The sequence below is a fragment of the Onychomys torridus genome, chromosome 5, assembly GCF_903995425.1.
Source record: "Onychomys torridus chromosome 5, mOncTor1.1, whole genome shotgun sequence".
In the NCBI taxonomy this organism is placed as follows: domain Eukaryota; kingdom Metazoa; phylum Chordata; class Mammalia; order Rodentia; family Cricetidae; genus Onychomys; species Onychomys torridus.
In genome coordinates this window covers 72,212,665-72,226,940 of record NC_050447.1, presented here as the reverse complement: position 1 = coordinate 72,226,940, position 14,276 = coordinate 72,212,665, and the positions used below count along the sequence as shown (strand labels likewise).

The 14,276-nt window shown below is 38.2% G+C and overlaps 1 protein-coding gene across 8 annotated transcripts in view; it reads left to right on the top strand.

Annotated features, from left to right (window-relative positions):
* The window catches only part of Mindy3 (MINDY lysine 48 deubiquitinase 3), a 74,610-nt gene that overhangs the window by 52,251 nt on the left and 8,083 nt on the right, over positions 1 to 14,276 (top strand). For all 8 annotated transcript variants that reach the window (XR_004944975.1, XM_036187469.1, XM_036187466.1 and 5 more), the window contains 2 exons: positions 4,098 to 4,170; positions 13,253 to 13,325. Coding sequence is in view for 7 of the 8 variants with exons in the window: in XM_036187469.1 (XP_036043362.1) it covers positions 4,098 to 4,170; positions 13,253 to 13,325 (146 nt within the window). In the remaining variant the exon portion in view is untranslated. The remainder of the gene's footprint in view (positions 1 to 4,097; positions 4,171 to 13,252; positions 13,326 to 14,276) is intronic.

The window sequence follows — 14,276 nt, the reverse complement described above, 5'->3', positions numbered from 1 at the left end:
AAATGTATCCTATTCGTGGGTTTTTAATTTGATGTGATCCAATTTGACTGTTGTTGGTTTTGGTTCCTGGGGGGTTTGAGTGAGATTATAGAATCACTGCCATGGCCAGTGTCATTTAGTTTTTCTATATTGCCGTCTTCTAGTAGTTTTAGAGTTCTTATTTTTACATTTAAGTCTTAATCCATTTTTAAGTAATGTTCATATGTGATGTGACCTAACGGTCCAATTTCATTCTTTTACTGGTGGAAATCCAGTCTTCTCTACATTGTTAAAGAGACCTTTCTCTGCCTATTTTTTTAAATTATTACTTTGTATGCATGTGTGCACGTGTGTGTGTGTGTGTGCGCGCACGCGCACACACACACACACACACACACACACACAGAAATCAGAGAAAAACTTTCAGGACTCGGTTTTCTCCTACCACCATGTACTTCATGAGATTGAAATCAGGTTCTCAGCCTTGGCAGTAAGCGCCTTACTCCCTGAACTATCTGGATGGTGTTTTTTCAAATCAGTTGGCATGCCAGGATTAATTTCTTGGCTCTGTATTCTATATGATTGTCTTATGCACACTGTTTTACCAGTACCATACTGTTGTCCCCATTTGTTTTTTTGTGCTCATGATTGCTTGGCTATTTAGGGCCTTTTGTGGCTCTTTTGTGGGAATTTTAAAGTTGTTTTTCTGTTAGAGTTTTAATAGGTATTGTATTGAATCTACAAAGCACCCCAGGCAGTATGAACATTTTAATACTGTTAGTTTCTCTGCTTCATGGTTATAAGGGATTACAATGAATAATTAATTACATACCAAAAATTAAGTAACCTAGAAAAAATTAATTTCCTTGACAAGTACAACTATCTAGTTTCATGAAAAAGTAAAAACCCAGAGATCAGAGGAGGGAATACTTCCAAATTCTATGAATCCAGCAGTGCCCTGACTTCGAAAGTAGTCAGTGATAGTTCAAGAAAAATCAGGCAAGGTTGGTACATACCTGTGATCCCAGTACACGGGAGTCTGGAGGAGGAGCCTATGTTCCACACCAGGAAGACAATAGAAGAAAAGAAGGGAAGGCAGGAAGCCAGTGTTCTTGACCTACATAGAATTCCTCAACAAATGTGAGCATGTGCAATTCAGCAGCACATAAAACAGAGCATCCACTATGACCAAGTGCATTGTGTTATTGGCATACAAGAGTGTTTCAAAATATACTAATCAATAAATGTGACATATCATATCAAAAGAATGAAGGATACAAACTATATGATTATCTTACTAGATGTGGAGGCGGGGAGTATATGACAGAATTCAGTATGTTTAGATGATTAAAAACTCTCACCAAGATTTGTGTAGAAGGAACTCACCTCAGCACAGTAAAGGCCATATACAAGGAGCCCATGGATTCTCAACATTGAAATGCTGAAAACTTGTCCCTTGAGCTGTAGAAGAGAACAAAAACTTCTACTATGTTTCCCATAGTGTGCAATGGCCTTGCCAGAGCAACCAGGCTTGAGAAAAGACACCCAAAGAGGAGTAGAGAAAGCAAAGTCACTGTGTTGTTGGTATGATCTTACATAGAAAAAAACACTACAGACTTCAGGGAAACACTGTTGAAACTAGCAAACAAATATAGTGAAGTTCAGGAATGAGTGTTGCTATACATTAGCAAGGGAACAGCCTCAATTTACAATAGCTACCAAAAAGTACCCAGGAATAATTAAAACAAGGAATTGAAAGATCTGGAAACTGAAACATCAGTGACAGAAATTAAAGGAACAAATACATGGGGAGATGCCCTTAACTCATGAATTTGGAAAATTAAGAGTTTTGTTTTTTAGACAAAAGCCTGATTGGTTTTTTCCTTCCTCTATTTAGATTATAGATTTATGTAATACTTAGAAATTCTATGGAATATTTTGAAGTACATCAAACTCATCTTCTCATCACTAATTGGTACTACAAAAGATTAAGTGGAGCAGATGAATAGGAACACAATTGGTTCCACTGCTATTGAGCTGCTCCTAGCCATGACTGCACTTGTGTCCATCCACTGGTTCACATAGACTCCTATAGCAGAGAACTGAAGAAAGAAGGAAGGTTAGGAATAGTTCAAGGAGTTAATGATTATACTAGAATAAATGTAGAATATAGACAGCTAAAGAATAATATTTCCAGTGTTAACAGTTGCTCCCTGAACCTTTTCTTTTTCTTTTCTTTGGGGTGGGGGTTTCTCAGTGTAGTTTTGGTATCTGTCCTGGATCTCACTCTGTAGCCCAGGCTGGCCTCGAACTCACAGAGATCTGCGTGCGCCACTGCCACCACTGCCCAGCACTCCCTGAATCTTGAGAGCTGGGAACAATCCTAGCTTTAGGATTTTAGCCCAGAGCGAATGCTGTATTGGTGATGTGAGTTTTAAGAAATCTTGTTTGAGAGTCTGGTGACATGACTCAGCAAGTAGAATGCTTACCTAGCATGCAGGAAGGTCTGGATTCAATCCCAGCATGTTATAACCAGGAGAGAGGTGCATACCTGTTATTCCAACACTCAGGAGGAGGGTGCCAGAGGACCAGAAGTTTAAGATCATCCTTAGCTTCATAATGAATTTGTGACTCTGTCCAAAAATAAAACACTGTTTCAAATAAGTTAAGTAAGCAAACATAATCCACAAGTCTCTACCAAAATTACACATGCATTCTTCCTGTGACCCAATAACCCACTGTAGATCTCTCTTACAAATATAATTAAGCCCACATAAAATTATGCCTTCACATTTGCTTGATGCATTGCTTTTGATAGCAAAAGATTAGACTGAGCCCGTTTATCCAGCAAGTAAGGAACTAAATCATGAATTCAGAACAGCATTGAAAGTGAAACCAAAGAAGGCATTGCTTAGCATGTGCGTATGTTCAGAATAGCAGAAAATGCAGAAAAGGCCTCTGTCTGAGACGGAAAGCAGGAAACATCATCGTTATTACCGAATCATTCAAAATACCAAGTCCTCTTTTTCATCTTTTTTTTTTTTTTAATACATAAAAACACATCAGGTGTTATGTGGTTGCTTTGTTTTGACTGCCATTCCTGATTTTTCATAAAATTGGAGCATGCTGTCCGATCCTGAGGAGGTTCGCTTACTGCTTCTTTTAGTTCTTCTGCCATAAATGAGATAAGCATGGGTGAGGATAGAAGTTAAGAGTGTCTTTCTTTAAAATTGTGTCCATAAAATATTTTCAGTTTTAATATTAATGACTGTTGGGTTTTGTTTTCTGGTTTGATTTGGTTTGAGATGGTCTTGCTTTGTAGCTCTGACCAAGGATTTGAAATGTGTGAAGGAATGCACACTCTGAATGAGTGACTCACTGAACACAAATTTTGGTAAATGCTTAGACAGAAGCTATGACCAGACATCAACTACAGAGCCTCAATTCTGCATTCTTGTTCATCAAAATTCAGATTTCACAATGGCTTAGACGTGTGCAGTGATGCCCACTGTGATGGAGAAACTTGATTTATGAGGGAAGAGGAGGAACTCTGTCATAGGATATCTCCTTGGAAGTTAATTAGACATGCAGAACCTGTTGCATGTGTTACAATCCACTTAAAAAGTGGTATCTGCCATTACAATACTCTGTGTAAAGGTCTGTTTTAATCTTTGCTATTAGAACAGTCTCATAGTTACAATCTCATAGTTTTGATTCCTTGAAAACTAGAGTATGTTCAACAGAACATATTTTCTGTTTTAGTTTTGACTTGTTGACAATTAGAAGATATTTGAAGTTATGTATTTCTGTACATAAACAGTAATATACAATACACTTACAAATCACAGGTTCTTTGCATACTGTATTTTATATTCATTGCTTTAATGATGTTGGCATGACATCCTCTCAATTTTCTGTGATTAGTGTCATTTCCATCCTTCACAAGTAAAATTAAACACCTGAGAGAGTTGGTGGTTTCTCTGGCCACTCACCTGTGCTACATTTGGAGCTCAAAGACTTCTGACTCCAAATGCCATAATTTCTCCACCTCACCCCTAACGTTTCTTGGTAATGTCATGATGTTGCAGCTGATTGACAGTATTCATTTTATTTTTTAGGATATGGCTTTAGTTGCCCCCGAGGCGCCTTCTGAGCAAGCCAGAAGAGTTTTTCAAACCTATGATCCAGAAGGTAAAACATCCTATATTGATACTCAGGTTTTGTTCAAAAGATGAATTGTATTACTAAATGGAAGATGACTGTCAGTTCTTAAAAAAAAAAAAAAAAAAAAAAAACCTTAGGGAAAGTGATAAAAATGGAAAACAGAACAATAAAGATAGCAGACTGTGATGGCTCCCATCAGATTTTGCCACTGAGCAATTGTGTTTCTTGGTATCCTGAGTTAAAGGTGATTTTCTCTTTGATTTGGGATGTCAAAAGCCAGGACTCACTGAAGTAATATTCTTCCTTATTTAACTGATCCAAATGATCACTGAATAAGCAGATGAGGGGCTAGAGAGATGGCTTAGCACTTACAGCACTGTCTGTTCTTGCAGAAGATACAAGTGTGGTTCCCAGTACCCCTGTAACTCCAGCTCCAGAGGATCTGACACTTGGCCTACACACACACACATACACACACACACACACACACACACACACACACACACACACACAAACGCAACAAAAAATAATTGAAAAAAATCTTCATGTGGAAGAATGCCATCCTGATCATTCACCTTCTGAGCCTGTGTTTATTCTACCAAAATGAGTTCTGAAAATTTCACACTGTATCATTTAACTGTCTACAGTTACTGTTACCTGAGGAGTCTCAATGGCCTTTTGTTTCTGTGCTGAGGAAAACGGTGCCTTAAAGATCTCCCTCCCTTAAAGACAACTTCTCCATGAACACCTTAAGTTCTGTTGGAAATTACCACATAGAAACCTAATAACTTGTTAGATCAGGGTTTCCTTCAGAGCTCTGAAGAGCTTCAGTCGTCTTTGGATTCTCTGTCTTCTACTTTAAGCTCTTCACTCTTGAGAATCTGCCCTTTCCTCTCACAGTGCTCCTTTCTCATGCCTCTGCTGGTACTGCCTCACCAGGGAGCAGATTGGTTCATGAATGACTGAAAAGACTGAAAACGAAAATTCCTTTCAGTACTTAATCCTTCAGCTTAGTTAACCAAGAGCAGTGATGAGAAAAGAAAATTCATCTTCATTAAGGTCAATCATGTAGTCTCTACCTAGACAGCAGTATCTATTAGAGGAAGAAGAACCCATTTTGTGTGCTTACTTTTTGTTTAATAATTCAGTTTAGATAGCCTTGCCAAGCTAACACACATACAAGTTTGGAGATGAAAACCTTTTTACTTAATAAGTTTCTCCCTCTAGTAGAAATTTGAGCTATATTACTTGAAATGGATTGTATCACAATTATAACCAAGTAAATGGATGAACTTCGTATGGGCAGACCAGCCACCACTGGTAGCACATCTTTTATGAGACTGACCACATCTTCCACCTGCTTTCTTTCTTTCTTTTATTTTTTTTTAAGATTTATTTATTTATTATGTATATAGCATGTATGAGTGCAGGCCAGAAGAGGGCACCAGATCTCATTACAGATGGTTGTGAGCCACCATGTGGTTGCTGGGAATTGAATTCAGGACCTCTGGAAGAGCAGTCAGTGCTCTTAATCTCTGAGCCATCTCTCCAGCCCTGCTTTCTTTTTTTAAGATTTACTTTTATTTTGTATATGTGTGTCTGTGTGTATGCCCCATGTATATGAGAATACCACATGCATACAGGTATTCTCTGAGGCCAAAAGAGGGTTTCAGATGCCCTGTAGCTGAAATTACAAATACTTATGAGACTCCCAATTCAAGTCCTGGCCTTTTCTGCAAAAGCAGCAAGTATTCTTAACTACTGAGCTATCTCTCCAGCCCCTACATATTCTACCCAATAAGCATAATGGGCACTGGTATTTGTGAGTAACATTACAACTTAGAAAACATTTTACCTCCATGAAGATGTTAAAACAAACTGTGCCATGCATGTGGCTGGTGATGTGCTCAGTTAGGGAAGTATTTGCTATGCTGACATAAGGAACTCAACTCAGCTTCCCAGCACCCACATAAAAAGCTAGCCATGGTGGTGTGTGCTTGTGATCCCACTGCTGGGGATGCAGAGACAGGAAGATCCCTGAACCTAAAAGACTGCCAGCCAGCTAAGCTGAATCATCGAGCTCTGGGTTCAGTGAGAGACCCTGCCTCAAAACTAAGGTGGAGAAGGAGTGAGGAAAACACCCAACATCCACCTCTGACCTACACACACACCTTCATAAATACATGTACATGCCCACACCAACATACACAAAACTTTGCTATGAACCTAGAAGATAATTCTCATTTTTTGCGAAGTTGCTAAACTAACTCTGTGTGCATCACTTTCAGATCTACGTATGTATTTCTAAGAACCAAGAGTTGGTTCTAGATGATCTAGACCAACCAGTCTGGACCCCTCTATACATTACCAATGTCTTTTTTACAGCTAAAGTCATGGAAATACGCCATTCTAAAGTTGTTGACATTAGATTGCTGCTAATAATTTGGTATTGATTTTCCTTTTGCTTGAACAATTATAGTAATCTGTATTTTAGATTCTTTAGGGTTTTAGAAACCTACTTACTTTGATGTCAAACAAAATTATAAGATCAAAAGTATATTTTTGAATTGCTAATTTCTCATTTGGAGTGCTGTCAAATTTTAATTTTAGCAATGCTTTATTATACCACTTTAATTACTTGGCAGGGTTTCATGATTAAATCACAAATTAAGAAATGACAATAATAGAAACTGCTCAGAACATAATGAGAACAATTTACTAGGCAGCAAACCATTAAGCACAAACTTTTAAGGAAGTCCACAGTTTTATTTGTTGATCATTTTGTGGAGAAAAGTATTTAGATCTGGGCTTTGCTCTCAGGTATGTGCTATGCTGGGATTGTAAAATAACAATAAAATTAAAAGAATGGAGCTAGACTGCTGAAAGTGTCCAGACAGGGACAGCAGAGAATTTTATAGTGTACTGCCTAAGATACTGAATATTAAGTAGAGATCTGTGATAGCCAATAAACACAGTGACTTTTCCAGATTACTGTTCATCTGCTGGTGGCCAAATAAAATCTGTTTCACATTTAGAGATTCTGGGCTTGTAGCTGTTTAGGTGGAATTTTCCTGTGCCAGCAGCTGCTCCCAAAAAAATACTCAGAAACTTAATATTAATTGTAAATGCTCGGCCAATAGCTCAAGCTTATTACTAGCTAACTCTTACGTTTATTTATGGTAACTCATATTTTATATCTTTGCTTTGCCATGTGACTTGGTACCTTTTCTTAGTACAGCATACTCATCTTGCTTATCTCTGCAGCTGCTGGTGACTCTCCAGCTCTGCCCTTCTTCCTTCCAGCACTCTCAATTTGGCTCTTCTGCCTAACTTTATCCTATTCAGCTATTGGCCAGTAAACTTCTTTATTAAACCAATCACAGTGACATATATTCATACAGTGTAAAGGAATATTCTATATAGCTGTGACTTAACTAAACAAAATAATTTTTTCTCTTTCTAATTAATCAAAACAAGCTTACAAGCTTGCATGTCTTTAAAAGTGCTTTCAAACAAGTTACTTTATTCTTTTTTATTATTAAAAAAACCCTTTTATTCATTTTACATACCAACCACAGATCTCCCACTCTTCCAACCCCTGCCTAACCCCCTCACCCCAACCCACCCCTCATTCCCTCCTCCAAAAGGGTGAGTTCTCCCATGGCAGGACAGTAAAGCCTGATACATTCAATTGAGACAGGACCCAGCCCCTCCACCTGCCTCAAGGGTGAGCAAGGTATCCCACCATAGGTAATGGGATCCAGAAAGCTAGCTCATGCATCAGGGGTATATCCTGGTCACATTGCCAGGGGGCCCTCAAACAGACCCAGCTATGCAACTGTCTCCCATATGCAGAGGGTCTAGTTTGGTTCCCTGCAGGTTCCACAGCTGTCAATCTAAAAGTTTGTGAATTCCTATGAGCGGTTCAGTTGTCTCTGTAGATTTCCCTATCATGATTTTAACCTTCCCCCCCCCCCACCCAACTTGCTCATAGAATCCCTCTTCCCTCTCTTCAACTGGACTCTTGGAGCTCAGTCTGGTGCTTGGTTATAGATCTCTGCGTCTGCTTCCATCAGTTACTGGATGAAGGATCTATGATGACAGTTAGGGTATTCACCAATCTGATTACCAGGGTAGGCCAGTTCAGGTACCCCACCATTATTGGTAGTAGTCAGATCTGGGATCATTGTTGTAGATTCCTTGGAATTTCTCTCGCACCAGGTTTCTCCCTTACCCCATAATGTCTCTCTCTATCAAGGTATCTCTTTCATTGCTTTTCCACTCTGTCCCTCCCCCAGCTACACCATCCCGTTCCCTCATGTTCTCATCCCCCATCTCCTCCCCTTTATTTTGCTCCCATCCCCAGTTTACTCATGGAGATCTCCTCTGTTTCCCCTTCTCAAGGTGATCCATGCATCCCTCTTAGGGTCCTCCTTGTTTCCTAGCTTCTCTGGAGCTGTGAGTTATAGTCTGATTATCCTTTGCTTTACATCTAGTTTCTACTTATGAGTGAGTACATACCATGTTTGTCTTTCTGAGTCTGGGTGACCTCACACAGATTGATATTTTCTAGTCCCATCCATTTGTCTACAGATTTCATGATTTTTTACAAGAAAATTTTTTACATTTTTTTTACAGCTGAGTAATACTCCATTGTATATATCTACCACATTTTCTTTTTCCATTCTTCAGTTGAGGGGCATCTGGCTATTATGAATAGTGTTGCTATGAACATAATTGAGCAAGTGTCCTTGTGGTATGATTGAGTATCCCATGGGTATATGCCCAAGAGTGGTATCATTGAGCCTTAAGGTAGATTGATTCCCAATTTTCTGAGAAGTTGCCATACTGATTTCCAGAGTGGCTGTATCTATCTGTACAATAGAAAAAAGAAAGCATCTTCAACAAATGGTGCTGGCATAACTGGATGTCAATAAGTAGAAGGTTGCAAAATATGTTACATGCACAAAACTCAGATCCAAGTGGATTGAAGACCTCAACATAAATCCAGCTACTCTGAACTTGATAGAAAAGAAAGTAGAAAGTAGCCTAGAATGCATTGGCACAGGAAATCACTTCCTAAATATAACACCAGTAGCACAGACACTGAGAGCAACAATTAATAAATGGAACCTCCTGAAACTGAGAAGCTTCTGTTAGGCAAAGGACACAGGAAATAAGACAAAACAACAGCCTACAGAGTGGGAAAAGATCTTCACCAACCCCACATCTGACAGAGGGCTGATCTCCAAAATATATAAAGAACTCAAGAAACTACATAGCAAAATACCAAACAAACTAATTAAAAATGGGCTACAGTCTAACAGAGAATTCTCAACAGAAGGATCCCAAATGACTGAAAGATATTTAAGGGATTGCTCAACATCCTTAGTCACCAGGGAAATGCAAATCAAAACAACTCTGAGATACTACCTTATACCTGTCAGAATGGCTAAGATCAGAAACATTGATGATAGCTTATGTTAGCAAGGATGTGGAACAAGGGGAACACTCCTCCACTATTGATAGGAGTGCAAATTTGTACAGCCACTTTATTCTTTAGACTTCCAATTAGTTGTAGCTAGACAAGTTGTAGTTACACTAGCCCTTCACATTAAAATCTATGCATTTTTAATTTTCACAAATGATCTGGAGCATTTTAGTCAAGGTCAATCTATCTTGAAAAGGGCAAACTACTGCTCAAGATGATTACAAATATAAAAGGCCTTTGTATAGTCCTAGCCTCTTTCCTGCCTACTAGACTAAAATTAGGCATCCAGAGTGAGCAACTGCTCACTTTATCTGTAATTTGTTACAGGAGTAGGACTTTTAGACAAAGTTTTTTTAAAAAAATTCTCTAATCGCTGAAAAAGACATGCTGGCTGCTAATTTAAAGTAGAGGCAGTCTTTGGGAATGAGTAGTCACGCACTGTGCATTGAAGAGAACAAGCAGCTGACTTGTTCAGAACTGCTGTCATTTTTAACTGCCCTACAAGGGTTTCGTTTGTGTCATTAATTTTGGCATCAGTAGAGTTTGAGTCACTTTCTATACTATTCTGTGTATATACACACACCACCATTTTAGTTGTTGACACTTAAATTTTGTTGAATTTCATCAATTATTTCAATATTTCTGTATTTGTTAAGATTTGTGTCCCAGGTTTAGGTCTATTTTAGAGAAGTTGTCTCTGAGCTGCTGAGTAGAAGTGTGTATTCTTTTTGGTGGAATATCTGTAGGTATCTATTAAGACTATTTGATCTATGATATTGTTTGATTCTGATGTTTCTCTGTTTATTTTTTTCATCAGATGGCCTGTCTCTTGGAGAAAGTGGGGTATTGAAACCACATACTATTAATGGATTGATAATTATCTCTGCCTTTAACTCTAGAGGTGTACTTTATGAAACTGGCTGCCCCAGAGTTGGTGCATTTATGTTTAGCATAGTAATGTCTTCTTGGTTAATTGTTCCCTTTGTTATTCTCAAGTATCTTTCTTTATCCTGTTTGGTTAGCTTTAGTGTGGTGTTTGTTTTGTCAGATAGTAGAATAGCAGTGTCTGCTTGCCTGGTCTCATTGATTGGGGTACTTTTGTCCATCCTGTCCCTCTAAGGTGGTGCCTATTTTAACATTAAGTTTTCTTGTAGACAACAGGTCTACAAGATTTTTGTCTCTTGATCCATTTAACCAGGTTGTGTCTTTTGATTGGAAATTTGAGGCTGTTAATATTTTAAATTATTAATGAGGCTGTTAGTATTTAAGGTATGTGTAGAATACAGACATTGTGTTATGTTTTATATTTTTGTTGTTGTGTTCTCTGTAGTAATTTGGTTTTTAGAAATTGTTAGTTTTCTTTTTAGTCTCTTGGCTCTCTGCTTATTCCTCTCTTTAGTCCAAAGTATTTCCTGTATTTTGCTTAGACTTGGTCTGCTGGATATAAAATATTTTTATATTTTTATTTCTCCTTCTCTGACAGATAATTTTGCTGGGTATAGTAGTTTAGGTTGGTAATCCTGGTCCATTAGAACTTGGATTGCATTGCTCCAGGCTCTTCTGGCTTTCCAAATTTCCTCTGAGAAATCAGCTGTTGTTCTAATAGGTTTTCCTTTTTATGTGATTGGCGGTGTTTCAATACTCTTTAAGTGTGATATGCCCTAGGGATTTTCTTTTCTCATCTTATCCATTTGGTGTTCTGTGTGCTTCTTGTGTCTGTATAGGTTTGTCTTTCCTTAGTTTGGTGATGTTTTCTTCTATAATCTCATTGAAGATCCTGTCTATACAATTGACCTGGGATTTGTCACCCTGCTCTATTCTTATGATTCAAAAGTTTAGTCTTTTTGTGGTATCCCATGTTTCCTGCCTGTTACTTGTGTGTGTGTGTCTGTGTGTCTGTGTGTCTGTGTCTGTGTGTCTGTGTCTGTGTCTGTGTCTGTCTGTCTGTCTGTGTTTTGTTTTATAATTTTTGCTCATTTTGGTCTGGTTTGTCTACTCCATCTTCAAATCCTGATAGTCTGTCTTCTGCTGGATTCATTCTACTTAAAGGTTTTCCCTTGAGTTTTCTAGTTAGATTATTGAGCTTTTCAGTTCCATCCTCACTTCAGCTTTTCTTTTTGATGTTTTTATCCCTTTATTGAATTCAGTTTCAAATCCTATATTGTTCTCATTATTTCCATAAGCTTTATATATTTGGTTTTGAGGGATGGGGCATTAGTCAGGTGTTTATTCTTTGAATTTCATTGTCTTCAAGTTCATTGAGATGGGTTTGTTTGTTTTTTGTTGCTGTTGTTTTGGTTTTTTGCTGGGGGTTGTTTATTTGTTTTTGTTTTTATCTTCTTAAAACTTCTTGAACTCTTTAATGAAGTTTATGATTCTTTGAAATCCTGTGTCCTGAAGTTCATGTAGTTATTTCTCATTGGAGAACATCTCTATAGGACTTCTGGGTTTAAGAGATTAAGCACTACATTGATCTTTCATAATTGATTTTTGCAAATGAGATCTTGGTATGTGGACTTCTTTTGTTAATTTTGTATCTGATATGGACACAGTAGATTAGGATGGAGCACAGGTTTGTGCGCCAGATTGGGCCTGAAGGTTGGATTTGGCTTAGGTAGACTGAAGTCAGGTGAACTCCTGGGAGCTGGGCTAGTACACAGGATGTGAGTTCTAGTCTTTGTCTTGAGTTGGGAGGCAGATCTGGGGTTGGGAGAGGTGCATGGAACAGACCATGAGGTAAACTCACCTGACTAGACCCTGGTTCAAGATGAATAGGACCTGCCTAGGTCGAATATTGAATACAAGGAGCCTACAGTTTGTGGACAGGTGGCATGCTCCTATAAAGAGCCTGGAGTTTGGAAGCAGCACAACCAAAGGTGTCCAGATGAGGCCTGGACATTAGATATAGTTTCCAGCCTAGACCTATGAGGTGGGGAGGTTGAGGCAGACTAACCTTACTAGACCCTGCCACATAATGTGGAATACTCTGGCAGCACAAAAAAATTTCTATACTATATTTTTTTAATTAAGCCATAAAATGTTTTCTGTGATACTGTCATTGTCAACATTTGCCTCCACTGTGCATTCTAGCTTTTTCGTGTGGGTGTTTAGTTTGAACTTTTTTTAAGATTGAATTTTGTAGCTCTTAGTACCAATCCTGCTTTAAAATTTTCCTTTCTTGTTTTTACACCATCAGTTATCTAAATATGACCTGATCACTACATTCTAATAAAATGAGACTGGTACAAACTATTTGTTGTAAAGAATTCTTTTCACTAGATTTCTTCCTGACAATTTAAAGATTTATATAATTGCTGAATTGTTATTTTAAGTGGAAAGAATTTTTACCCATTTGCAGGTTTGTGAAACTGCTTTAAAAGAAAATAATTTAACTTTAAGGTTTAATTATAGTTCTTAAATAGATTTTTTTTATTTCCCTTGAAGATAAGTCTTTATGCGCCTAAGAAATTTCATCTGAGCAAGTACCTAGGCGTAATAACCTCTATAGCAAAAACATATATAGTTCCTCAACTCCTTGGACTCCTGTAATGTGATCCTCTCCTCCCTAGAACCTGATCAGAAATGGTCTTATTTTAACTGTTCTTTAATATTTTTCAGATAATGGATTCATAGCTGACTCCCTTCTAGAAGATTTGATGAAAGCCTTGGACCTTGTTTCAGATCCCGAGTAGTGAGTGGAATTGGAAGTGTTACTTTGATCACTCAAAAAAGATTCTATTAAGTTGAAACATTACATACATTCTTACCCCTTTAAAAAAAAGTGCTAAACCTATATAACAAAACAATAACAATTGAGGGGGAAAAGCCCAGTCCAACCTGAAAACAGATAAACATACCTATCATGGTCTTGCTTCTTCACTCACCATTGATGTCTCACTTGTTAAAATAAGTCTTTCAGATCACAATCTAATGGCCTTCCTCAGACCCCCTGAAACTCAGAGCCTTTTCATAGGGGACTCAAATGACACCAGGGCTAGAGAGGCTATATGATCATGCTCCAACATCTTTTAGAACTGAACCTGGCTAGAGACTTACTTAACACAGCTGTAACTTTAATGAAACCTTAAAAATAAATAAATAAATAAAAATAAAAAATAAAAAGTTTTACCCCTCAACACATTGCTTATTATTTCTAATAGGCAAACAAAAACTCTGGAACTGATCTAGTCTAAACACAGGTAGAGACACGCTGACACTCACCAAACTCTGAGTATGATCTCCTAACAGAGGCCTTCTCAGGAATGGAGTCCTTGTACCCTTGGCCTGACCCTGCTCCAGCTGTCCATCCCTAAAGAGCTTGAGCCACAGAGACTCCACCCTGAGTACTAGGGAAGTATACTGGGGAGATTGACCAGCCAAAATGCCCTATAACTCCCAAACATGGCGCTTTGCTTGTTACATAATAGGCTAAGTTTAACTTGGCATTTGAGATAGCATTGGGGGTGGGGGGAGGCTAAAAAAACACTGATAGTTTTGAAACCCTTTAAATTATACTCTCCTTTTCTCTGCCTTCTTCATCTACTCATACATGATACTCTCCACCAGCCTCAATTACACCCAATGGCAAGGGTGGTACAGAGCTTGTTCACTTCCAATTGCTGCTGGACCAGCAAGGGCCATG